This window comes from Camarhynchus parvulus, chromosome 1A, assembly GCF_901933205.1.
Source record: "Camarhynchus parvulus chromosome 1A, STF_HiC, whole genome shotgun sequence".
NCBI lineage: Eukaryota > Metazoa > Chordata > Aves > Passeriformes > Thraupidae > Camarhynchus > Camarhynchus parvulus.
Genome location: NC_044586.1, coordinates 26,648,410 through 26,675,009, shown reverse-complemented (window position 1 = coordinate 26,675,009; position 26,600 = coordinate 26,648,410). Strand labels below are relative to the sequence as shown.

The following is a 26,600-nucleotide window of genomic DNA, read 5'->3' as shown; positions in this document are numbered from 1 at the left end:
ACTATAAATTTGGTGAACTTAGTTCACCAAATTTAGCTGAAAACTGCATGACTGATTAATTGTTATGTGTTCATGATTTCTTGAAACCATAACAGTTTGTGTATCCCCACCTGAAAAATATAAGTATAGGAAGAAAGGACTAATTTTCCATCAATATATAAGGAGCTCCAACGACTTTTACTGAAGTAACGTTTTGAGATATGTAGGCAAGAATTACAGAACAAGGAAATAAGAATTAAATAATTAATTTTCTACTTTCAAAATAAAGGCAATCTTTTGGTGTGTACTGAGATTTCAGAATGGCTGGCCAAACATACTTTTACAAACTTTTGGAAGCCTTAGGCTTGTAGCTTAGTTTATGAGATTTTCATTCAGACTTGCATGAAAAGCTACTCACTAAGTTTACAGTCAACAGCTGAGGTGACAGAGGTGACTTATTTCCAGTGGGAAATGAGATATCAAAGAAAATCTTCGCTCTACTCCAGAAATGTCCCTTTCCTATCCCATAGTGATATTTGCCTGGGGTAAATTAATGACGCCTTCCATTAATCACCATGAATACATGCTGAAAATGTTTTACCAGAGCTAAGTGACTATGACAAATAGGAAGAACTGTTAAATGAAGTATCTTCTATCAACTGACCACATCAAACGCAGTGAATACGTGGCAGTAGTGGTGATTAGTCTTCAAGTCTTTAGTGATGTACGCAAACGTAGAAAGGTCCTCGGGGTCTTGTGCAGCACAGGAAATGTTACGGATTTCATGTTCGGCAATAATATTCTGTTTAAAAAAAACATTTTCAATCAATTTAAGAATTAAATTTAAAAAGGTGCAGGTTTAGAGTCACATTTGCATTGATCTAGTGTACCAAAGTATTTCAGAAATGTCCTAATAAGCAGAGATTTAATATACCCCATGTGAGATCTTACACAGGTATTTGGAATTTTGACCTTCTCCAATTGCCAGTTGTCTGGTAGGAAACCATTATATTCTAGAGTCTTCCCTATGAGACCGCTTGTCCTTTGCAGCTTATTCAGGTTCCTTTGACAAACAGACATCGTTCCTGGCACACAGGACGCAACCTCATAAGATGCTGGTATATAGTGCTTCAAAATTGTATTAATAGATACCATTTCAAATAGATAGTGCTTTGAAATGCATCTTATGAAGTTCCTGGGCTTTTGTATACAGATCAAAATGGGAAACTGTTTCAGTCTACTGACAGACAGGATCTGCTGAAACCCAGCAAACCTCAATGGCCAGGTTTTTGCACACAAATTTTAACTATAGTTCTTCAGGAGGGAAGAAACCCCACCAAACACCCCTTACAATTGAAACTGTGAGAAATTCAAAGGATTCTGATGTCTAAAATGGTAACTACAGGGGGATCTGGCAGCTTATCTCCACTGACAGCAGCATCCTGTAGGAGAGATGTAGGAAAATGAAACTGTTCATGCACCGAGCCACACTACTTGCAACAGCCAATGTAAGCTATAGCACACTACTGGGAGAGAGGGGGGCATGTCTGTCCAATGGAATAAAAAAAAGCAGTCTTAAAGCTTTGGAGAAAATTATGAATACTCATTACATAAACTGCTGATATATAATTACTGTGTTCAGGCCAAAGGAACCATGAAGCCAGAGAAGAAGATACAGCAGAGTGGCTTATGATTAGGCCTTGCTTCAGCAACACACATGTTTCAAATGGCTTGTTTAAAGAGAAGAATGATTAATTGAATAGGAATTTACTTAGCAGTTAGTTTATATAATTTCTTGAATTTTAGCCCTGCTGGCTGTAGCTCTGGCATTTCCACAAAAGCCCACAGTGACATATCCTGCTGCAGCATGACATCACTACTGCATCATGGAACGGGTGACACCTGTAGTGTCCCAGTTCCTCACACAGCCACCACTTGCTGCTGCCATGGTGGCATCTGTCCAAGTTAATCTCTGAGCATATCTGGTTTTCCCTCACCCCTCTCTTTTCCTTCCTACCTCGTTCCCTCCACCTCCTTCTTTTAATACATGCAACTAAGTTACTTCAGATGCTTTGCCATATCTTCTCTCATTTGCTAAGAGGCAACTTTCCCCCTTGCACGTAGGTGCCAAGTTAACAAAAAGAAGTATTACCATATCTAATTGAAGAAATCATGACTTAGGAAAAATCCTAATAAAAAGCATACCAAATTTCAAATTATGGAAAAACTGAGATAAGGAAACTTTACTGAAGAAAAGAAATAATCCTCTTAAATTGTTGCAACATACTTGATTATTTCTGTTTAATGCATAATTCATAAAAATGACAAAACCAGTACTTGTGTTTCAATATATGCCAATTTATAATGACATGTATAATCTCTGCTCAACAATTGCTTGCTTTTTATGTTACTTGAAGCATTTTATTTTCTTTGTTCTCAAACTGATAACTTTTACTCTCAATAAAGATTTTCATGAGAATTAGAATGATACCAAAACCAGGGATTTAGATATCCACAGATGGAGCTGTAATGCATTGTCATTGATGTAGTGTTGGCAACATTGTAGTTCAGAAAACAGAAAGAATTCAAGCTTGGAAGGTGTTAAAATCATATGTGAAGTATTTATGCCAAATCATGAGCCACAATGTAATCACCTGAATTTATGCAGCATATGTGGAAAGAGCTCTGCTATGCTGAAACTTTTTCTAGGTGACTTAGGGTTGACACAGGGATTTGCATTAATTATTTGAATGTTTTAAATTTAAATCAAGTGTATTTTAGAAACATACACATATCAAGTCTGTTTTGAATAATATAAAGTATACCTAAATGAAATCTTCTGGATAGGAATTGGTAGTGAAATTGAGGTTTTTTCCTAGCTGTTCTAGGATGTCTTCTGTGATCTCCTTTCAAAATTAAACATTTTTCAGTGCATGCCTTTACTGTTTCCTACTGTTACACTTCAGCAGACCATGGTCTTATTCTGTAGGAAGTAGAAGGCTATGAACCAGCTTCCTGTTCTGGGTACATTCCTCAGACACTGACTAACACTGCACAGTTGTTCTAAAAATTGTCTTTCAGTTTGGCAAGAGAAACCTCCAGTGCTTCTCAAAAAGTGGGGAAGCTGAAAGTCAGTTCTGGTTCTGCCAAGGAAATACCTTGGAGAGACCAGGCTTTTGCTAAGCAGCCTTCCTTTTTGCTTGCCTAACTCATGCCAGCCAATCTCCCTTCTGGCAGAAATCACCCAGAAGTTAGGGTGAGCTGTGAGCCACAAGAAAATTCTGTGAGTCTGCTTTTTCCTAAGCAGTAATTTCTTTCTGGCCTCACTTGCAAAGAAATGGTGTCATGCCAAACTTCGAGGCGCCACTGAAATAGCTGTCGTGGAATGAGGTCAGGGCCCCTTTGTCACCTGAAACTTTGCCTGCTATGACTGGGAAGACAAATTCTCAGCTTGGTGGCATAAAGGAAAAGGATGAGCAGCCATGAGAGCTGAGTTTTCAAGCACAGAACTGCTAGCTAGTTTTGTCATTGAAAACAATGTATTTCTTGCTAAGTGGTGCCCAGCGCTGTCAGCTATAAGCTCATATGGAAGCAGTACAGGTCTGGATAGGCTCTCACCTTATACAGGCCTAATCTCTCTGGGTCTTGAGGGAATTGGGAACAGCACACTGTGGACAAGGATGGTAACAACGCTTCTGGGAGAGTTGCAGGCTATTACCTGGTTTTTACAGAAGGGAAAGGCAGTGCAAATTCTGAACTGGAGACAAAACAATCTACCGCTTGAGAAAAAACATTGGACTGTGGCATATTTAACTCCATCAAATATATCTGTTGCACTACTAGGTTTCAGTGGGACATCTAGAGTCAACTAATGCAATTTACCAAACTTCTTTCAGCTTTCCATCTTACATAAGACTCTATGCACTGTGCAAAGAGACACAAGAAGCTCCTTTTGTTCTCCTGGGATTTTTTTGTTAACCTAAGGACACTGCAGTTACATCCTTCATGCTACAGAGGAGATTTAAGAACTGAAATCAGTATTATCCACGTTGGAGTTAATGCATTACAACATCCTGATTTATGCCCTATGCATCAGAGAACAGAAAAGGAATGAGGGTTGTAGAAGCTCAGTTTTGAATCAATGGAAGGAAAAAGGAGCAGGCAGGAATGCCTGGTCCCTCTGCTCTGGCAAACATGCCAGACTTGAAACAACAGTAATTTTACCTCAGTTTTCCTATTATGGCATCTTCTAACTCTAAGTATGGCTTCCAGACTCTAGCAGAAGTTCACAGAACTGCTTCCATCCATCACTTAAAACACAGTTCTAGTTAAACTTAAAAACTGATTGATTTGGCAAGTTTGAAGGATACTGGGTTAGGTGTTCTGTATGGTCTGAATGTTCAGCAACACAAAGCTGCTATATACATTATTAACCTGGTCAGGTAGCTGGGCTGTCAGATTTATTTTCTATATTCCTAGTCCGTTTTAGTCACATAGCAGAAAATATAATTTCTTTCCTGTTCATATAAAAGCATCAGTATGGATTGTATTTCCTTGCCATTTTAGACATACAAAGAAGAGAAATTAATGCATTACTTTACTTCTCTTTACAGAGCTTGTACATTTTACTTTGGCTAAGCAATAATCCATTACTCTATCCATCACTGAGTTCTCTGATCTCTTAACTTCTACTTTTGTGGTGTTGGTTGGGGTTTTTTAAATATTTGGATGTATTTAGAAATGTAAGAAACAAAGCACAGGAGCATTGTCATACAGGAAGATGAAAAAAAAGAAATAGCAACTATTAGGAAGCTGCTGCACTTCAGGTAGTTAAATGGCTAGCATCAAGAAAACAGCTCACAGAGAGGCTGTGGTATTTGAATGTCTGGAAAGGTCATTCAAGACTTGTGTTCCTAATTCTTAGAATGGCTGGCCCTGGATAAAACCACTTCTTTATTCTTTATTGCGACATCTGTTTTTAAAATCAAATTATATTAATGAACATAAATATATATATTCTACATATTTATGGAACTGTATAGAAAAGAATATGGTAGAGGATTCCACAGAGGCTCTCTGCTGAACATCTTTTGTGATAAGCTTGCATATAAGAGCAGAATGCTGGACACAATGTTCTCCAAATAAGCCATTAAAGCTGCTTCACTTGTTCTCCAGACTGAGTTTCTGGAGAATGACAATTTACATTACATCCATTTTAGGCAAGAGGAGAAAAAAAGGAGAGGAAAACACGAAGTGCAAATCTGGAGAGAAAAACACGAAGTGCATATCTGTTCCCTCTCTGGCCCAGCCTTCATAGATACTACTGTTTCTCCTAGTTGTGAGAAACAAAAAGTAATATTAAGTAATTGCACATACCTTATTTGTGGCATCAATAAATTTGACTCCCTTGTAAGAGACAGACAGGACAATGGTTGGTACTTTCTTCATCTGTTCTGTAGACTTCTGAAATCAAAACGAAGATACTATTATTCTTAGAGTTGTGTTGCATTGCAATAACAGTGCTCTCTTCTTCTGATTAAATACCTAAGTTAAATAAATATTTTACTTTTTCTTCAGCCAGTTGTGCTCTGGGTTTATGCTCTCTTGTAGTTATAAAACTAAAATAATTGAAGTTTGTTGTGAGGATAGTAAAAATTATACTTTTTTTTCTATCACAATGGGAAAAGAATAAAGTAACTTTTCCAGGCTTAAAAAGACCAGTCATGCAACCAGTGTTTCCCAAAACGTGTGTGTTTAGGACATCTATCTGATATGCTCCATCCACTGCTGCTTCCCTCCCTTTCTCCTGCCCTTCCCAGCTGTAGGAATCAACAGGACAGTACCTCTTGTCGTACCATTTCTTTGCTGCAATTAGTTGCTATTTAGAAATATTTCCCTGTTTTTCCCTTCTTGCAGCTGTATTTGTGCCATGAGGTATCCTTGCAGCCCGCTAGGCCTGCCAGTCAATCTGTCAGCCCAGCGCTGTATCTTGTCAGTCTGGCTGTCTGCACTTCCAGTGCAGCTGCTACTGGAAGCTGCTTTACACATGAATTAGCACTGAGGCTTATTCTGCATTCCCTCAGTGCCAGGTTCTCCTACCTACAGTTCATGCCCTCCTATAGGATTGTTTTTCCTTTTATGCTAGTCCACTTCTGTGTGCCTGCAGCGTGATGCACACAGCAAACATATTTCCCACTGAACAGACTGGGAAAATATTTGAGGCAGATTTAAGTTCTCTGCAGAAAAAAAAGGTTCTTTAGTTTACAGATTAAGTTTACTAGAACAATCCCAAAACCAACAAAACAAAATTCCCAAATGTGGCATAATAGTTCATAACTGATTTATTTTAAGGTTGACAAACAATGATGGACTAGACTATTCTACACAAAACTTCTATAGTAACATTCAGAAAATGCTTATTTATGGGACTATCTGCAAACAATCACAGAGATCAGTCAAATATTTTCCCGAGAGGAAATGAACTATTGACAGTTACAGGTAAGCATGAAGAAACATCAGCACACAGAAGGAGAGTGTAAACACACTGAGAAGTCTAAAACTGGCACACAGGAAGATCATTAAAGCAGCTGAACAAAAGTAGCAGCGGTGGCTTTGTATTATTCAAAAAAAGCCCCAAAAAGCAGCGATAGAAACTTGAAAACACAAACTGTAACTAAAAAATATGTTTGAAAAAATAGGCAATGCTAAAACTAGAGAGCAAAATAAACAGAAACTTAAAACAAAAAACCGCTCTGTGATCATGTCTCCTTATTGGCTCTCGATCCTCCCAGAATCAAACAAGGCTCATTTCTGTCAGCATAAAATTCAAAGCTACAGATCCAGCTACGTTCTGCAATTAGTGTCCATGCAGGCTAAAACCTCATATTAAAGTTTCAAGGAGAGCCCTACCCATCTGTGTAACAGAGAGGGTTGTTGGATCTCTCTATATCAAATGACGAGAGACTTGAGACAACAATCGCGTCAATTTATCCCAGAGAAAACTCCTTTCACCCAGAATGCTTGCCACTTTTGAGAAATGAGACCTTAAATGATAAAACATCCTGAAGAATTTTAACAAATTCTGAAAAAAGACACTAATCTGATTTGCATGCCTCTGAACTGGGTGGAGTGGTATCCCTACCACAAGTAGAGCAAGCAGCTACCTGTGTGTATGTGTGTGTGTGTGTCACTTCAACAGATCTTTGAACAGATCTTTTAATAAAATTCAATTTCAATGCACAGAAAGCATGACAGTGACTGTACAGAGCCTGCAGTACATACATCTATCAGAATAACAAGCAATAAACCCCATTTATGCTCATACTAGACAAAATAGTCACAAATACGACAATATCACTTTAATCATCTGGCAGGGCAGCAATCATTCAACTTTTGTCCTTTCAATTTAGTCCAACAGCTACACACAAGAGAGCTTTCTTTTCCATTTTGATTATTGTAATTACCTCCTTCACTGCCTGCTTAACAGCAAAATTCCTTTTCTCCAACATGCTATACAAACACAGGTACTAAGTTCACATATTTTAGTTTTTCGGTATAATTCCCACTGTCTGGTATTTGCCATAAAGGTGAAGCATCCTGTTGGCCAGGCCACATTGTATTCATTACCTCTTTCCTCTAGACCTTTAGTTTGTAATTTAATCATCTTCATCTGCTCCACATTCACCTGGGTTTGTCTTGACCAGACCTGACCTCTAGTATTTAATCAGGGTTGCAAACTGCCAGAAGACTGTCTCTGAGTGAAACAGCTCATCAAGATGCTATTAAATTACAGCTGGAAAATTAGGAAACGAATTGGAGACTGATGGACATTTGTAATTTATTAAGACAAACCATCTCAGCTGGTAAGCAGTACAGGCTATTCCTCATCAACTTGCAAACCATACAAACCCCAGGATTTGTGCTGGAAGGTGTTCTGGAAGACTGCAGTCCAGTGTAGAATCTGGGGTAATAATTCTGCACTTGTGCTCTCATTGAAACAAACAGCTGGGCAGTGGAATAACATCCTTTGTTATTACAACAGTGCCATCAAGAAAAACACGCAGCTCAATTCCCTGGCTTGGCTCTTAGTGATACAGTAACTGAGGTCCACCAGATAATTATTATTTCCAAGCAGTTTCCAGGCTTCAACTGTTTTAAGTTGTCATGGTGAGCTCACACTATTTGCTTGTTGTTCCTTTCTTTTTAATGAAGGAGTTGCCTGCCAGAATGTGTAACGTGTGAATTCAGAGATGTGGTATGAATACCTTTTGCTCAGGCACTGTAGGTGCTTTGGCTCTGAATTCTAGGATGCTGAGCTGAAGTCCCACAGATTTCTTGGTCAGACATTTCACACCTCTGTGCAGGCCAAGCGGGCATCTCTGCCCATGTCTGTGCCCAGAATCTGAGAAGAAGATGGGACACAGGAGTCAGTATTCCCTTTCCTCAGGCTTTTCAGGTTCTAGCCACTGTACCAACTCCATGAGGACACAATGAGATGACAAAATATTCTTGTCCATCTGGTATCTCTATGGGAAGCATATGGACTCGAGCCAAAGTTATAGGAGCCACAGCTGAAGGCTGGCATTGGATGTCATGTGCATGCTGACATATGGTCTCATGCTCCAAGGCATGTTCATACCATAGCAGCAGGATTAGATTTCATCTCACAAAGAAGTAATCATAGTGACAGGACACTGTCTTTGGGCAACTGCTCACTAGCCTGGAACTGGTCATAGTTCCTGTGAACTCCATTGTTTGTGACTGTAACTGGCTCTTCATTTCAAGACACTTCTTTAGGAGAATCACCTGGGTGAACAGCAAGCCTATTCCAGGCTCCTTGCCAGTGCCTGTTGCTGATCAGCTGGTCACCTACATCAGGACAGATGTGCATGCCCCATCTTCATGGGTGCACTGCTCCTGCAGGCAGGAGCCTCTGTGCTGCCCAGGCTGCACTGCCAGAGAGACTGAGCTTTGGGGCCACCTCTGAAATCCTTGCTGCCAGACAGGTAAATGACTACGTGAAAGCAGGCCATGTATAATTTAAGAACCATAAAACAGGATTGTGTGCATACACAGCAAGATAGAAGAAAGTAGCACCATCCTAAATCTAATGTGACATATGTGCAGCTTCCCCAGACTTCTCAAAAGACACAGAGCATCTTTCTCTTCAGAACAAGGAACATCTGGAGTACCAGTCTTGTCTGTATTTTGATACAGCTGCTGCAATGAAGCTGCTTCATCCCCTCAGCACCCACAATGCAGATGAGCTGAGTGGAAGAAGGCAGAAGGTACCCTCTGCATAACTACCTGGTTACTACAGTGACTGCTTTTACAACAAAGGTCTGAACTTAAGACTGTTCTGAGTTTGCATCTGAACCCACTGCTCCCATTATATAGTGCCAAAACCCTGCATAGGCTTGGACATTGCTGGTCCCAATTTCTCCTTTTGAAATGGGTCATAAGGAGATGCAAGAGCAGTGGTGACAGAGAGAGCAAGAGAGGGAGTGCAATCTTGCTTCTCATCTTGTTCATAGATTTTCTTTAGTTTCACTGAAAAAAAAATCACTCTCATCCAGAGCCTAAACTTATTTTCATATTATAGTAGTACTACAAATTGTCTTAAGTAGGTAAAGTATCTCCACTTGCATATTGATTTTGAGTTAAAGGCTGTGCAGAACCGCTAGACATTTATTTAAAATATAAAATAAAATCCAACTAATTTGAGATCCACCCTGCCAACATGCCTAACAAATCTAGGTAGTTAACAATTACTTAAGAGGCAGAGGACTTAATAAAGTAATATAAAGTAGCAGTTTATTTTTAAAAAGCAAATACAAAACCTGCAACCCTTAAGGGCCTTTACCTTTTCTAGGTTAAAGGATTGTACAGGATTGTACAGGATGTGACAGGATTGTACCTCAGTACCTTATTCTATGCAGAACTGAGAGCACTAATTCAACACCTTTGAATGCTCCTGCAGTGTACAAACAAACCATGGTATCTCTGAGCACACACCCACACAAAGCAGCTGAATAAGAAATTCAGAAACACACATAGAATGGCGTCCAAGTAAGATGCTAACAAATTCCCTTGATATACTGCAGCACATGGTGTAACACAGCCCCCTCCGAAAATCTTTCATCTCATTTATTTATTTTCTGCCAAGAGGAAAGGGAATACACTGGTACTTCCACTTTGCCATGTTGACCACTTCAATATACTTATACATGCATTTATAACTAGATTACTCAGCTTTCATACAGTCGCCAAAATGAAACAGATTTACTTTCAGGTTTATATGTAATTATATTTGATATCGCAAATACACAGTAAAGAAATATTATTCAGCTATGACAAGTCACTAACAACCTCATACATAAATAAATTCCAAGTAAAAGTTTATGAGCCTGTAAAATCTTAAGTCTTCATCTTGGCTTTCTACTTTTGCAAATGAATCTACAGTCCTATATTGATTTCAGTATCTAAATGAACACTGTAGCTGGCAATTCTTCTATTCAATTATGTATTGGAATCCACTTCATTATAAGAATCTGAATATTTTCCTAAACTGGTAGAAACTATCAATTCTAAATGGCATCAGACTGCACATTTTAAAACATGTGTTAGTACCACCTACTATCATACCAGTAAGTCTGGTATTTATTTAAGCTTATGAAACTTTACTAAATAGTTCACAGAATCAGTGAAATATCAGTTGGAAGGGAACCAGAAGAATAATTGAATCCAATACAACTCCTGGCCCTAGAGAGGGCCACCCCCAGAAGTTACACCCTGTGCCTGAGAGCATAGCCGAAACCCTTCTTGAGCTCTGTCAGGCTGGTGCTGTGACCACTGCCCTGGGCAGCTGTGCCAGTGCCCAAACACCCTCTGGGTGAAAAATCTTTTTCTAATACCCAACCTAAACCTCCCCTGACACAACTTCAGGCCATTCCCTTGGATCCTGTCACTCATCACCACAGAGAAGAGATCAGTGCCTGCCCCTCCTCTTCCCATCATGAGGAAGTTGCAGACTGCCATGCAGGAGCTGCCCTCAGTCTCCTCTTCTCCAGGCTGAACAGATCAAGTGTCCTCAGCTGTTCCTCATAAGGCTTCCCCTTAAGGCCCTTCAACATTCTCATGGCCCTCCTTTGGATGCTCTCTAACAGCTTTATTTCCTTCTCATAGCGTGGTGCCCAAAACTGCACACAGGACTCCAGGTGAGGCTGCACCAGTGCAGAGCAAAGTGGGACAATCTCCTCCCTTGACCAGCTGGGGAAGAGGAGCTTGAGTGAATCTCTTTGACAAGATCATGCAGGAGATGAAGTTGAAATAAAAAGTCTAAGTCAACACATGACCAGTTAGTTTTGAAGCCAATTTACCTTTTGACAAATATTTACATACAATTACACAATCTGCCTGTTAACAAATACTTACTAACTTCTCTCAATGCAAAAAGTTTAAAAATGCATTACTGACATAATTTAACACTTCTTGGAATAAAGCTACACCTGCAATCCTCGTGGTACAAAACTCTTTACTGCTCTACAATTAGTGGATGCCTCCGAGCTACATTGTTAATATGAACAGTGCACCTGGGGTAATGCACCTAGTTGAGAGTGAGATGGTTTTTTCTTTTGCAATATCTCTGAACATTCCTCTGCATTCCAACTGCCCTTTAGATTCCTTTCAGCCAGAATTCAAGGATGTACAATTCTCTGAACACATGGTACAGCATGATGTGGATGTGCATAGAGACTGAACGTTCATAAGATCTTCCACCACTACTTATTTTTTCCTTTTGAGTAAGATCCATGTGCCTGTTCCACTGTAGACCCTCTGAAAGCAGTGGCCACACAAGAGAGAGGCAGAGCTACAAGTCTCCAAAGAGCAGAGACTGAAGAATCTAAATCCCAAAATAGTGTTTGATGCTGACATGGTATTTGCCCAGGGAGTTTCACCAGAAGGCATATGCAGACTTCTACTTTTGGAGGAAAAATGAAACAGAGATTGAAAAGCAAGAAAGGGTTTAGCAGAAACAAGGAGATAGCCATCTAAATTCGGTTCCTTCCTTACGTAAGAAGAAATGAAAGGAGGAAGAAAGGCCCTAGATGCTGCCTGTTTTCAGTGAGTCAACTCTGCCTCACTTTCCAGAGATAAGAGAATCAGATTTTATAGCAACTCCAACTTTGACATTTTAGTCTTAAGTCAGCAAGACATTTTCACCTGCTTTGTGAACAGAATTATATTGCTGGTTCCTCAGAACTTTGACCTGAAATTTTAGAACGTATTCCTAGCGAGAAAATATTTAAGAAAGAAATATAATAGTCAGGAAGGTGGCAGGATTGAAGAACGAAATTTAAGTTCCCTTCTGCTGCAGTAAATATTTGACTGGTTTAGACAGTTCAGTTGGTGTATGCAACATCAGTAATTTAGCACAGCTGCAAATAAGGAATCTACCCTGTTGCTGTGCTCATGCCAAGTAAATACAAAACAATCCCCTTCCCACCTGGTCACGGAATTACAATGTGTAAATGCCAAATGAAGTCTTCTGTAGAGAACAAGTCTCTTTCTAGCTCAAAATTAACTTTAACCCTTGCCTTTATTTTGATGCAAACACATCTTATTCTCCCTTCATGTTCCTATGATAAATTGCGATGAAGGCACCGATCTGATTGAAAACTCAACTTGAAAGTATTTCCTATTTCACACTGAAAAAGATGAACTCTTAATTTCTTGAAGGCATCTCTCAAATATAATTAATAAATCTATTCTGTCCAGGACAGCAAGGTTTAATCTCCAAGTAGGAAAGGTCAGTTTACAGTGGGTGGAAATGGAGATAAGGAGACAGTGCTGTCCACTAGAGAAGGAGTTTGTGAGAGAAAATAGCTGAAAACAAATAAGAAACTGTAAAATATAAAGGTATGCAAATATATTAATAGAAAAATTAAGTTCTTGACAAATATCCATAATTTTGCATGGTTACATGACTCTGCAGTTTGGATGGGGAAAAAAACCATGTATAACCTTGACCCCAGTGTTGAGCTCCAGCTATTGCATCTGCATGACTTCCCCCAAACAAATCCATCATCTGCCCTGCTAGAGCACATTGCTGCACAATGCTGAGAAGCACAATGAATTTCCAAGAAGAGTTATTAAGGTAAAGGTTCCTAGTTTTTTTTTTTGTTTTCGCTCTATTGTCTTGTTTCTTTTTTTTTATTATTATTATTCTTGGTGGGTTTTTTACATTATAGAAGATTTAGGCTCTCCTTTCCCTTTTAAGCTATAAGAAGAAGGCTGCTGTAAGCCTCTCTTCAAAGAGACACAAGGGATACCCACATGACACTTCTCTGGAGAACCAAAACCATCAATTGCAATAATTGAAAGCCCTGGGAGCATCTACAACTAACAGTGAGGGATCTGCAGTCAGCAAACATGTCATTTTTGTTGTTTCCCTGTATTTATAAATGATTAGGGAGATCAAGATTTTTTTTCACTGATACACTTCTTTTATCCTTGTGCACCTGCTGAGTGCAAGACATCCAGTGAATGTCAACATTTTTGAGAGCAGCATTAAGTTAAAGATGGAGAATCAAAAGCCACATTGACAGAAAAATAGGTACCTAATTTGCATACATTCTCCATAAAACCATTATGTGGCTGAGTCCAGAAAGATTAAAAAAAATTGTGGGGAGTGACCTCCACCTGGTACAAGTTTATATGTGACATACTGCCCCCCATACCCAATATGTTTCACATTGCAGCAGGCTAGTTTTGCAATATGTGCATGGAATAACAAATAAAATACCAGAATAAAAAAAAGTTGTTTTATCACAATAGTAAACCCTATGTAAATGTCGTGCTGGTTCTAGAGACACTGGACAAGTGTAAAGAATTCAGTACCTGAGAGCCAGACAAATAATACATCCAGCTTTTCACTTCTCTTTCTTGTAAGTGAAATGTACCTTTCAATACATTTAAAGTAAAATGTAACTATAACAGAAACCAGCTTTTCAATGACAACCCAAGGTTACTTAAATACAGTAATGAACATCGCAGCAAAATTTCAGGATGACTTTGGACAACCTGGACTCCCAAATCACTGACAACAACTTTCAGGAGACATCCAGAGGGAGAAAGCTTTGGAAAAATATACATTTTCCTCACTGGGAAACAGGCTAAAGTAATAAGTTGTTCCCATTAAGTCAAACATTTTTGCTTCTGACTTGAATAGGAACATGATTAAAAGGATACATAGAAAGAATAGATAAAATCCTGATTAAAAACTGCTTTATTCAAATATCTTTGCAATGAAAAAACCCCCAAACCACAAAATAAATACTCTCACAGAACAATTTTTTCAAAAGAGAATGTAAAAAACAAATGTACATAAAACTCCATCACTGTATTATATAAGTGTCCTGTATGGCACCATAGAAAACTAGTGCAACTGCACTATTTATATAGGAAATGTGTATTTTAAATTACATCTGTTTTCAAACATTTAGTTTTTCCAGTTGTATAATTTTAATTGGCCAAAGTTATTACTTATAGAAATATATATTAAAATGCCTATAAATTATTTAGAGTGCCTTTTTTGATGTTAAGTCTCCTAGTTCAGTCAGAAAACTTACTGAAGTTGTCATATGCTACTATAGTGCCAAATTCTGCCCTAATTTCTGAACATGCATATGCCTGAAGAATCAAACTGCTAAGCTTGATAGTTTAAAAACTGGATTGGAAGATGGCATGCCTGCAGCCTCAATTAATTCTCCAGAACACGTGTATGTGATTGTAGATCCCTCTGTGTCAAGTTGTTGGGTTTTTTTTCAGAGGAATTTAAGCCCAGGTAAGGAATGATTACCATGTAATTAGCTGAAAAGATCTTCAGGCAATCTAGTAATTGTGAATTACTGCCAGCCCTTAGCTAAACCAGCTTGTATGCAAGTATGTATGCTGCACACATGTAACCAGCAGGAAATGGTTGTCTGATTGCATGAATTTTACACATCTTCCTGCTTTCTGATCTGAATGCCACCTCTTGTGCTCAGAGACATCTTGCATAAGAGACATATGATACACAGAAGAAAAGATTTTGGTAGGTTAGCAAACAATTATTTTCTTCATTAATTAATCATGCATCTCATGATATGTTCACCATGGCTGTGAACAGGTGTGTTCTTATTACAACTACAGCTGGGAATAAATCAGACTATGGCTTGTTTTGCATTTCCAGCAGCAATATTTCTTGGAGACAGACTAATGTAATTTTCTACAAACCAGTATCAGGCCAAAGAGCCACAGGAAAACATATTCTTAACAGTCTGAAGGAAACCTAACTGCTTTTCCACCATCAGATGAAACTGAGTTAGACCCCATTTCAGCCTTTAATCAAAAAAAGCATATAAGTAACTCATAATTAAAGGAAATACTCGTGTAAGTAAAAATTATCCATAGGATTATGTGACTGTTGGATTAGACTATATGTAAAAACCAATGTGTTTGGTAACATGTTATATATTTACTACTACATATTTAACATTGAAAATTCAAATCTAGATTATCATATAAAAGCTATAAATTCTGTTTATAAAACAACTGGATATGAGAATGCTTAATTGTGTGGACAGTACTTCGAAATATACTCAAAGATTCATGAGAAACATAATACAAACATTTGGGGTTTTTTGTTAGATACAACATACAAAATAAAAATATATCTTTAAATTTTGGTATTCTTCAAATTAAGATATAAGACAGAATAGATTTCCTATTGAATATCAATGTAAAAGCAAGGAAAGGAAATGGATAACAGCACATTACAAAAGCAAAAAGGGTACAGCACAAGCAATCACAGTTATTTAATACTATTACAATAGAGTAGGTTTACAAACTTACCCTCATCTTTGCACATGCATCCTGTGTTGACTCTGTGCCTCTTAACTCTTTTACCAGCATAGAACCTAAATACTGGAACAGAAATCCATTGAACTTAGATTAACTGAAATTCCAGAACCAACAAACATCTGCAGAAATGCACAAAAAAATGCTTTAAAAAAACTACTGGTAGCAACCTATTTCTTACTGTATTGCTTTAGATCTTTTTGACTCGGCAGTTCTTTGACAAATCATTTAAACTAATGTGTTAATCAACCCATGAAACAGGAATGCACAGCAACAAGTGTATTGAATCAGCTGCAGCATTTGAAACAATATCTGAAAGTCTTCTAGATTATCATTTTAGTTACTGAAACAACAAACAAATAATACAGATTCCATCTTAAAAAACCCATTTGATTATAAAATGGAGAATTTGCTTTTTTTAGCTGCCATCTGCCAAACTCCTATTGTTATGTGTGCAATCACGTGGATGAGAAGGGCAGCAGTGATCTTAACCTCAGTGTACTCAATCTGTAACTAATTTACGTGCAAATAGAGCCTGATGTCAGCAAAGAGAAACAACAAATCTGCACTATAACTAGCTTAAACCATTATTTCTTCCTAAGGAAAGGCTGACCCTGAACCATTATTTGGAAGCCCTTAGCGATCTGGAGGAGGCTGTGTGAGAGGAAGCAGCAGAGTGCTGTGCCCTGGCTCAGCTCACCGCGAGGAACCCCTGGGAGGAGCCTGCTCATCTCCAGGGCTAACACGGCAGGCAGTGCCCCAGTGACACAGCCCTGTGCTACAGGCTCTCCTTCACCGTGTCACTTGTTGGCACACCCAGTCTGAGCCCTCCTGCAGCCCCCGCTGCCCTGAGGTCTCAGTACCCCCTGCACCGTGGCTGAATGGTGCTGCTCCTGCAGGGATGGAGCTGCTGCATCATCCCTGCCATTCCCACCTAGCAGAGAGGGGTCTTGTTACAGCTACCCGGGCTGAATCAAAGCCACACCATGCTCTGCATTTCTCCTGCAGGTGCCACAGGCCTGCATACCTGTGGGTGTGGGTGTGCCCTTGGAGCTCTGTGCAAACGGGACATTGCTGAATTTCTCTACGATGTCACATGCAAGTCTGGCTTAACTGAGCAGAGAGCACAGCAAGGCCCCTCTCACCTGCTCTTCCCCAAGCACAGAGGAGTCTCTCTCTGTATTCTCACTGCAGCACAAGGCCACAGCTTCTCCTGAATCTCCAGGTCTAAGTGAGCAACATGGGAGCTGAAGATAAGTCATGCCACTGTGAGAATACGCTAGGTAGGCTGCAGGAGGAGAGAAAGCACTGTGGAAGGCTTTCCAGAGGATGCTGCAACCCACCACTGCTGACCTGTCTCACTCTACCAGAATGTCTCCTCTGAGAAACAGCCTAAACTGACCCAACCAGATGGTGAACCAGCTTCAGCTTAGACAAGAACCTATCAAAATGAACTTCAGTTACAGATGAAGCAAGCTGGAACTGAACACAGAGTGTACTGGTTCAGTTCTCTGGTCTTCTGACCAAAACTGAGATATTTTCCTTAAAGCCTTCAGTGTACACTGTGTACAGCAGGAGTCTCTGACCTGCAAGAAAATGCATAAATATTTCAATGTAGACCGTAGCCAACACAGCAATTAGTGAGAAACACTTTATAGGGCATTATAAATGGGCCAGTGAGCAACATCAACACTACCAGATAAGCACAAGCATAAAGGAATGAATGAAGGGCATTCCTAGAGGACTGTAGATGTGAAAGATTCATAAACTGAGCAGCTGTGAGTCCAGCTGGGGCCTTGCTGGTGATGTGAATAGGGCTTTGGGCATTAATTTGATGGGACAGTTTGATGTTGCCCTTGAAGAAAAACAACATATTTAAAGCAAACTCTGAAATTAGAAGAGTAAACAAAACCATATTGAACTTAACTGTATTTTTCTCTGAATCCTGCTGTCTGACACATCTGGAATCTTTAGCCTTCTCTGGGCAGGTTGCAATTAATGTCTTCAGCTTTTTGGTTGGTTGATTGGTTGGTTGGATGGTCGGATGTTTTTTGTTTTGCTTTGGGGGTTGGGTTTTTTTTTCCCCTCTCATTTTTCTAGAGACTACAGTAAAACAAATTGGTTTTTCCTTGAAAGCTACTAGTTGGTCAGGCACCATGGTAGAAAAGCAGTGAAAAGCAGTGCTTTTTGCTTAAGGCAGAAGAAGGAGAGGAGAAGGAGAGCACCTGTCCCATCTGCACAGCAGCAAAAAGCCTCAGTTGAAGGCATTCAGAAATGCTTCCCAGGATAGACTGTGGAACAGACACACAAATCACAGCAGAACCATCCAATTTAGTTGTCAGAAAAATCTGAAACTCTCAGAAGAAATTTTGCTTCCTTTTGACTTTCTGTGCTTTTGGAAACAGTCCTTCTCAAACACCCAGGGCATGTGGGAGCAATACAGAGAACATCCAACAGTTTAACTGATTGATGTGGCATAGAGTGAAAGCTACCCCAATTATAACTTAAAGCTGAGGTCAGTATAGCTCAAGAAGCTGAAACAAAGGGGTGACACATGGTCCTTAGGAAAGGAAGGTCTTTCCTTAATCATCACTAACTTGGATATTCCTGGTCATTCCAACTTCACTTCTTTAATGATCCATCTTCCAATCTACTACAAAGGTTACATTAGATTATGAATTTACTGCCGGATCATAAAAAAAGAGAAAAGGCACTTGAGATAGACATGTTCACTTCACTGAAAACTATGAAAAATATTTAAAGAACCAGAAGTTGCTAACCTTTCCTTTTCAATCTGAGGTGAGCAAGGAGGTTTTTAACAGTAGGAGAACAAGACTGAGAGCAGGTGAGATGGTCCTTGGCCATCTTGCTGAGGAAGGCAGAGGTTCTAGTTACTGTCCAGGGATGATCACTGCGTGCATGGCAATTTTTAACCCCGTGAGGGTCCAATGGAAGATACAGATGTGCTCCAGAAGGGCAGGTCTGTAACACTCCTTCTGCCCCTCCTCAGAGGGAGCCAGGCTCTGTCTCACTTGCATTTAGTCTCTAATTCCTTCCTTTCCAGATATGCTTTAAATCCAATCCAGTAGCCTCCAACTCTTCCCCAAAATGCAGCAGTATTTAGTGAACAGAGCATTATCCTAAAAAGCACCAAAGATCCAAGGCCCTTCAAGTGAATACCATCTCAACCCCACATCCTGGACCAGCAGTTAATCCCCAATTACCATCCTAAGGCAACTCTGAGCCCTTTCCTTTGAACATAAGCCAGCCATAAGGCGGCCACCTCTAGAGAGGACACACAGTGGGCTGCAGGCACCTTCAGCAGCTTCAACAATGCTTTCCAGCAAAGTCAGAAGGGGAAATGTAAGCATTTAAAAAGGTGGGCTGAGGTACCTCTTCAGTTCCCCAGAAGCTCCAGTCCCCCCACCCTGTTGACAGGGAACTCAAGATTTCAGAAAACTGTTTTTCATTAAAAAAAACCCTTCCAATGACTTTCTGTACTGCAGGAGACCTTTCTCTCCTCCACAAACATTTAAAACAGTCAGAGAAGACTAATTGTCTTTAGTTGTAGAGGGAAGCTCCATTTCTCCAGGGATGGGAAGTAGTAACTGCCTGCAGCCACATGGAGGTAAAAATAAGTATTTTTGCCCTGATGGAACTGACTGCTACTGGTACTTCAAGTAGCCATCAGGCTGGCAGAGGTCTGAATGTGCCCTTGTTCCATAGATGAAAAACACTCAGGACCCTCACTTCCTTTTTGTCTATTGAGGGTGGGACCCTCACCTCCTTCTTCTCTATTTCCTTTCCCCAAAACACCTATATAAAGTTCAGGTGAGGCAACACTTACTTTAACTGCTGTGCACACAGCATTAAGGTAGGTATGAGGTAGATATGTTTTATTATTCTTTCATGACTACTGGACAGGGATTTGTAAGAGATGAAAAGTAGGGGTGCTTGCTCTCACTGTCACTTCAACAACACTTACCCACTTACTCATAGTGCCCTTTCTCTAACACTAATGCCACATGGACTGCAATGTATCACACAATTCATAGCAAAAAAGTACTGTGCATCCTTGTTTCTCATTTATTGCAATTACAGTATTTCAGAAGTAGTGACCTCTCTAAAAGTGACTGAAAAAATACTATAAATGAAAGTAAAACACAACAGCCGATCAAAATCCAAGTTTAATATATCTGCCCCAAATCAAACCATTAAATTTATCAACACTTACAAAGGCTTTATAATCGCATGACTGGAAGATGAGTTTCTCTGGATGATGTTGCCAATACTGTACAGGCGTTGATGCTGTGGCTTCATTTGGAGGTCGCAAGGTAATTGAAGGCTCTCCCCAGTCTCCTGTCTGAAAATCACAGTTGTTCAAGATGTAAGAGTATGTGCAGGAAAATTCACTACAAGATAGCCCTCCACCATTGTGCTCAATTAACAAGGATTTATTTTCTACACACAGAGCCATGTTACTAAAATAAGAGAACACAACTCCTACAACATTTTTCATGATCTAATTTATAATCCAAAGTCATCTACTGTAGTGTTTAATGAGGCTTTAATTAAATCTCTTTGCTTTGAGAATAAAATCATTAGGCACCGGAAATGTTCCTTAAAAACAAGTGTTTACAATACATATATGAGGATGAGAGCACTTGAAAAAAATCATGAGATGCACAAAAATGCCTTTCACAAATTCTATGTGTTTTACAAGATTTTCTGCACAGTTAATACGCCTTCCATTATCCAGCTCATATAACCAGTAACTAACTTTTCTAAATGGCTAAATAACACAGACTTTGCTTTGATCTGAAGACTTATCATACATTCTTCAAACACACAAGGCATTCTTTAATCTCTTTACGAATATTTACTTTGATCACCTTCTCTTGATGCCTCATTGTGGAAGTACTAACATTGTCCTTCCACATTCATCATTCTCATTGATATAGGAGATTGCCTTTCTGAGCTGTCATCGCCCCTCTTTCCTCAAAGCCCTCAGAGAACACAGGCAGGAGTGCAGTTTGCTGCCACATCCCCTGGCAGCACACTTTTGTTCCCTCCAAAAGAGCCAATGCAGGCACCAGTGCAGTACTGTCCCCAGCCTGGCAGTGCTGGTCTGGGTCTCACTTGCCACTGTGTATTTTTGGTCATGGCTCCATAGGACCTGAAGTGATCTCTCCTTAGGGGCTCCTTCTACCTTGCAGGTCCATGCATGAGCTCACTTTAACTGAAAATGATCCATGCATGGAATTCTCCTCTTCCCAAGCCCTCTTCCCTCTGCCACCACTCTCACTTCTCTCCTATCCTTCCTGGTCTGGACTGTCTCTCAAATCCCCTCTTCTCACAACTCTGTCTTTTTGCAATTACACTTGTCCTTCCTGATCTTCCCTCTTCTCCTGCCCATTCTTCTCTCCCAAACTATTTTACCCTTTCCTAGATGATAATTTCAGTTTGGATTATGCTGCTTCTTTCTTTACCTGCACTTATCTCTGTGTATTTTCTATGTATGTCATATTGTTAAAATATGCGTTGAAACTGACAAGGAATTGTTATCAGCATTTCACACAGAACATGGATAGAAGTTCAGACTTTTACAGCAAAAAGAAGTTAAGCACCAAAAACACATGAAAAAAAATCTTATTGAAGACATTCAAAGTCTTGCAATCTATCACATCTTACTAATTAAGTCAAGACAGAGTAAACAGAACAAGTACATCATTTTCATGTGTCACAAAATAATAACAAAATGACACGCATTTGCACATCTCTGCAACGAAAAGCAAGAGATAAATCTGGAAACATCGACATTACCCTGCCAATATGGCAACTTCAAGCAAGAGAACATCATAAAACAACTTGAACCTAGTTAGTTACTGTTGGCACCATTAGCAAATCTACCAATTACACAGTAGTGTAATTTCTGTTTTGCCTAGCTAAGTTGCTTGTATGCCATGGATATGACTTCAGTATGAAATGTTGAAAGGAAAGCAGCAGGAGCAATTGCTCCAATTTTTGGCAGTTTGTATCCACAAAAGTGAATCCTTGTGGCCACTAACGCATAAAAAATTTCTATCTTATTTAATCTGAAGGGGGAATTTGATTTCTTTACGAGGCAGCTCTTCTCATAAAATAAGATTTCCATCATATTACAAGGGGCAAGGATCTGCATCATTATTAGTGGAGTCTGTCTTTCACAACAAGAGAAGATGGATTGTACCCATCACAAATTCTCACAGTGTGCTCAGCTGCCTCTTATGAACTGTTCAAGGCCACAGCTAACAGACCACTTGATTTAGTTCTTCTATTCCCCCCTAATAAAGACACACTCCTGCATGTTCTGTGTAGGGAAGCAGAGCTCAGGAGGTACATCCTGGCCATTTAGCAAAAGGTTCCTATGTGAACAGGGAGTAAACTCAGGACAGAAAAGCCACAAAATGCATCTTTTGACCACCGGTTTCTCTACCAAGAAAGCACAGGGATGGCCATGAGGCAGGACCAGAAATCCTACCAAACTCCTACCAGAACTCCTACCAAACAAGTGACCAGGGGTAGTGCTCCAAACCTTTCTGTTGCACTGCTCAGCAGGTGGCTTCCCTCACATGCAGGAAAGGGACAGCACTGCCAAATTAAGCAGGGTACATAAGCAGTAAAGTGAGTACATAATTTTACAGTTTGTTTCCCTTTTGCACATTAAGTATGAAAAGCATAGAGAACTGCATTGTCTCTGTCTGTAAATAAAGGGCAGAAAAAGGGGAACAATCATTACCTCTTGTTTTGGCTCAATTTGATAAAGACATGAGAAATAATCTGCAACCAGGCTAATAAAACTTGCGTATCAGACACTTAGAGTGGGACCATGTGGAGACCATGTTTGTATCCATTGAATGCTCTATAAATACAAATCTTAGTACCTACTCCTTTTAAATTAAACAAAACAGAATTGCCAAGATTGCTATACATATCTCTAGGATGTTCTAAACATGTAATAGAGTTGAGGTTAGGGGAATGCAGACACTCAGGATTTCTGCTGTTCCTGACAGACCACTGCCCCTGGAGGCCTATCATGTACTTCCACGTGTCTTGTAGAAGTAACCTCAGCAAATCTATAAAAAGTTTATAAAATGAAACACATAGATACAGATTATTATGATGGATGGAGAAGATATTACATAGCCAAAATTTTCTTTGAAAGTTGTACCATTTGTGTTTTCTAATATTCAGCAGAAGTGGCTCCCGGTTTCCTTTCCTTTTGTTTCTTACCAAACTCCTTAGACTTTTAAACAGTACTACTGTTAGTATTCATAACCTATTTAGACTGAGTTGTAACAGGGTAGTCTCCAAAGCCCAGATCCATGAAGATGTTTAGAAGTGTAATCCCTATTACATATTCCCCACGCAATTTCCTTTCCTTTCCTCTTTTTTTTTCTTTTTTAATTTTTAAATTTTATTTTATTTAGGGAAGAAACACTTTTAAACAAGATTTAGAGAGCTAAATACATTCATAATTTCGTGTCTAAAAACCTCACCAAGAGTAAAGGGAGTTTCTCAGCCAGTTGACTGGCTCTAGTTAGATAGTGAAATTCTGAGATTTAGGATGTGAAGATGACAGCTAGCATCAGGGAAAATACAAAATAGGACCATCTTTGACCTAGAGAAGACTTGAAATCACAAGGCTCAAGTCGGGGGGGAAAAATATTAATTGCTAATAATCCTAAATCTGAGGAGTTGATGTGGAACAATTTATGGGTGATATATTGAGATTCAAGTCCTTCATAAGCACCTAATAGACTTTTCAAGCAGTACAGAAACATTAATAAATTGCAGTGCAAGACCAACTATAATGTTTGATTTAAGTTTTAAAAATAGATATGATAGGATAAGGATTTTCTGGTTTGAATATTTAATTTGCAATTATAAGAAATAATCAAACATTTAAGCTTATGTATTTTTTATGACACAATATACGGATGGAGATATTTATCTCTCTGATGAAGTAGAAAGGCAAGAGATAATTTCTTCCTCATCTAACTTTACAGCTCATCAGACAGCTGTGCAATTTATCACATGGATTTTTCTGTACTGCTGTGGTTTAGTATTCTAACCTCCTTATGACTTTAACCAGCACCTTTCCTCTCTTTGGCCTCAGCTAACTTGAAAAAGAAAATCTTTTGCTCCACATTTTGCAGATAAATAATTTATAATCAGAAAATGGTCTCAAGGCAGGTGTCAGAGTGGTAAGGATTCAATCCTTTTACAATGACAACTTTTAATAGCCTTAGAGACCAATACCTTGTGCTCTTGCAGTGTTTTCTAACCCCAAAAATGGGCAGATACGCAGTTCTCAGTGCTCTGGAAAGGGCTGGATGCTTGATTTCAAATGAGCTAGAGAAATAGACTACAGCTATTATTTTTCTCTACAATTTTTTCTACAACTGCTGCACATTTTCCTATCTCATCCATTCTCTCCGAGAAGCGTATTTGACTCATATTAAAGGCACCTGGATACAGAGATAGTTGCAGATAAGAAGTAACCTCAATAAATCTATAAAAATCTAACACCTCCCTCGTCTTTTTATAAAAATGTCATGTTAAAAATCCTCCGTGCTAAATGGAAGAAAAAGCCAAGAAGGCCTGGTTTTGAGTGGTTTGAATGTAGTTATTTTTAACAAGGAGCACATCTTATAACTTTTCACCTGTTAAGCCTTATGCCTGGTTATGGTAACGTGTATTAGTCACCATGACAACAACAAATTGGAGCACACTTGGATAAAACAGTTCTGGCTGAAAAATTTATAATTCTTTCCTGTAAAAATTTTTAATGTTCTGCAGACCAGTCGAATCCTCATTATTTGCTTGTGTTTTAATTCCTAGAGGCAGACAATTTTTTTAGCTCCTAAAATGCTTGGCTTTGAAATAATGGAAACAGGTTCATGGTGTACTTCAGATTTAAAAAACTTCTGATGCTCGGTGGCCAAAATGACCCCTCTCTAGCAGAAATGTTCCAAGCAGGCATGACAGAATGAGGAGAAACCTACAGCTGCTCTCGAGTACTCTGCTGAACAGCTGGCTGCCGTCCTTACCACACTGCAGTGTGGATCACCAGGTTTGCTCTCACGTGCGCAGCACTCGTGACTGCCACAGAAGTGACAAAAACTCAGGGCACCATGAGTCCAACTCCCCCAAAGTGCCTCTGCCAAGGCAGTGTGCAACCTCAGCTGGGCAAAGCCTCCAGACTGACACAGGGAGGGCAGCACGACACACGGCGGGGGCCAAACTGTGCAAACCCAGCTGTTTACACGGTTTCCCGCTTCGGAAGAGAGAGCGAACAGAAACATGAGGAACAGAATCCAAAGCTGCCCTGGGCGAGCCGGCTGGTGGCAGTGTCCCCATCCCGCTCGCACGCACACACGGAGCCGACACATGGCAACCACACGGCAGGACACACGGACGGACGGATGCGCGCACACACGGCCCCGCACGGGGCCCACAAGGTATGGACTGCTCCGTCATTTCAGCGACATGACACCCGAGATAACACCACAGCAACAGACTGTACATCCAGAGAGGGACAACACAGCCATTCATCGCTGTATCTTACATTATGGACCTGATGGATCGAGGAGAAAGGATATCCTGCATTCTGGTTGGTCCAGATCTCACAGACCGAAGACTGCTAATATAAACAGAAAACTGTATCTCATCTTGTAAATATTAATGCACTGCAACTGCCAAAAGGCATGAATAATTAGGAAAAGGCTTGCAATAATACTAAAGAAGGAAGTAAAACAGTTGTAAAAAGTAATTCTATTATTTATTGGCTGACAAAATATTTTTGGACTGACAGAAAAGAAACATAGCGTATTCAGAGACTTTAGAAGAGGTTTCAGGCTGTGAGTACAAGAACACAATTTAGTCAGAAGCGCTAATGATGTAGAGATAAAGTTATGCAAGCATAAATAGAAACTGCCTACAGCAGAAGAAATATTGGTTACTTTCAGTTTTTGGCAGGGAAGAAGTTTGAAGTCAACATCCCAAGTAAGTTTTGAGACTTAAATCTCTCTCTGTTGGAGACATTCACAGGGACAAAAGAAGGGAAAAATCTGGCAACACGATTAACAGGAAAAATACATTTTCTTTATAACAATTACCAGAAATGAATGCATTACAATTTTAGTGAGGCAGCTGCCCACCATCTCCTTCCAACAACAGTCCCTTTGCATACTAAGAGACAGATAATATTACCTTTGGCACTGACCATGACCCCAGTGTGTAGACGAAAGGTTTCAGCCTACCCTCTACATTATTGTACAGAGAATCTGTTGTAGCAAAGCAAAGTAAGCACATTGTAGCATCTCTAGCAAAAGCAGAACTAGGCAAGCACAGCATTCACCAGCATCTTTTATATATTTCCTTGTTTGGGCAATCATCAATAAAGCATCTGTGGCACCTCAGCAAAAGCTAAGATAACATTTTACAGTAGCCAGGCAACTAAAACAAAGCATCAGACATAGGATCTGCCCACGCCATCTTCAGCTGGCAGCAACAAAAGGCAATAAACAGACATGAAAAATGCAACTGCAGCATCCAGAAGAGATAACAATTAATATTTCGGTAATTTAACAACATCAAGAACGTGCATTGCTGGTTCTTGTCAGCAGCAGCAGCAGCAGCAGGAATTTAGCACTAATGCTCAAATCAACCCGAAGAAG

General features: G+C 39.6%; 1 protein-coding gene across 10 annotated transcripts in view; it reads right to left on the bottom strand.

The window, feature by feature from the left end:
- The window catches only part of ANKS1B (ankyrin repeat and sterile alpha motif domain containing 1B), a 407,446-nt gene that overhangs the window by 6,675 nt on the left and 374,171 nt on the right, over positions 1-26,600 (bottom strand). For 5 of the 10 annotated variants that reach the window (XM_030960754.1, XM_030960750.1, XM_030960751.1 and 2 more), the window contains 4 exons: positions 20,114-20,242; positions 15,874-15,945; positions 5,356-5,442; positions 644-781 (listed from right to left, as the gene is read on the bottom strand). In XM_030960754.1, the coding sequence (XP_030816614.1) occupies positions 644-781; positions 5,356-5,442; positions 15,874-15,945; positions 20,114-20,242 (426 nt within the window). Of the gene's footprint in view, positions 1-643; positions 782-5,355; positions 5,443-8,302; positions 8,381-15,873; positions 15,946-20,113; positions 20,243-25,489; positions 25,565-26,600 lie in introns of those variants that run through there. The other 5 variants (XM_030960758.1, XM_030960761.1, XM_030960760.1 and 2 more) reach the window with 4 other exon arrangements.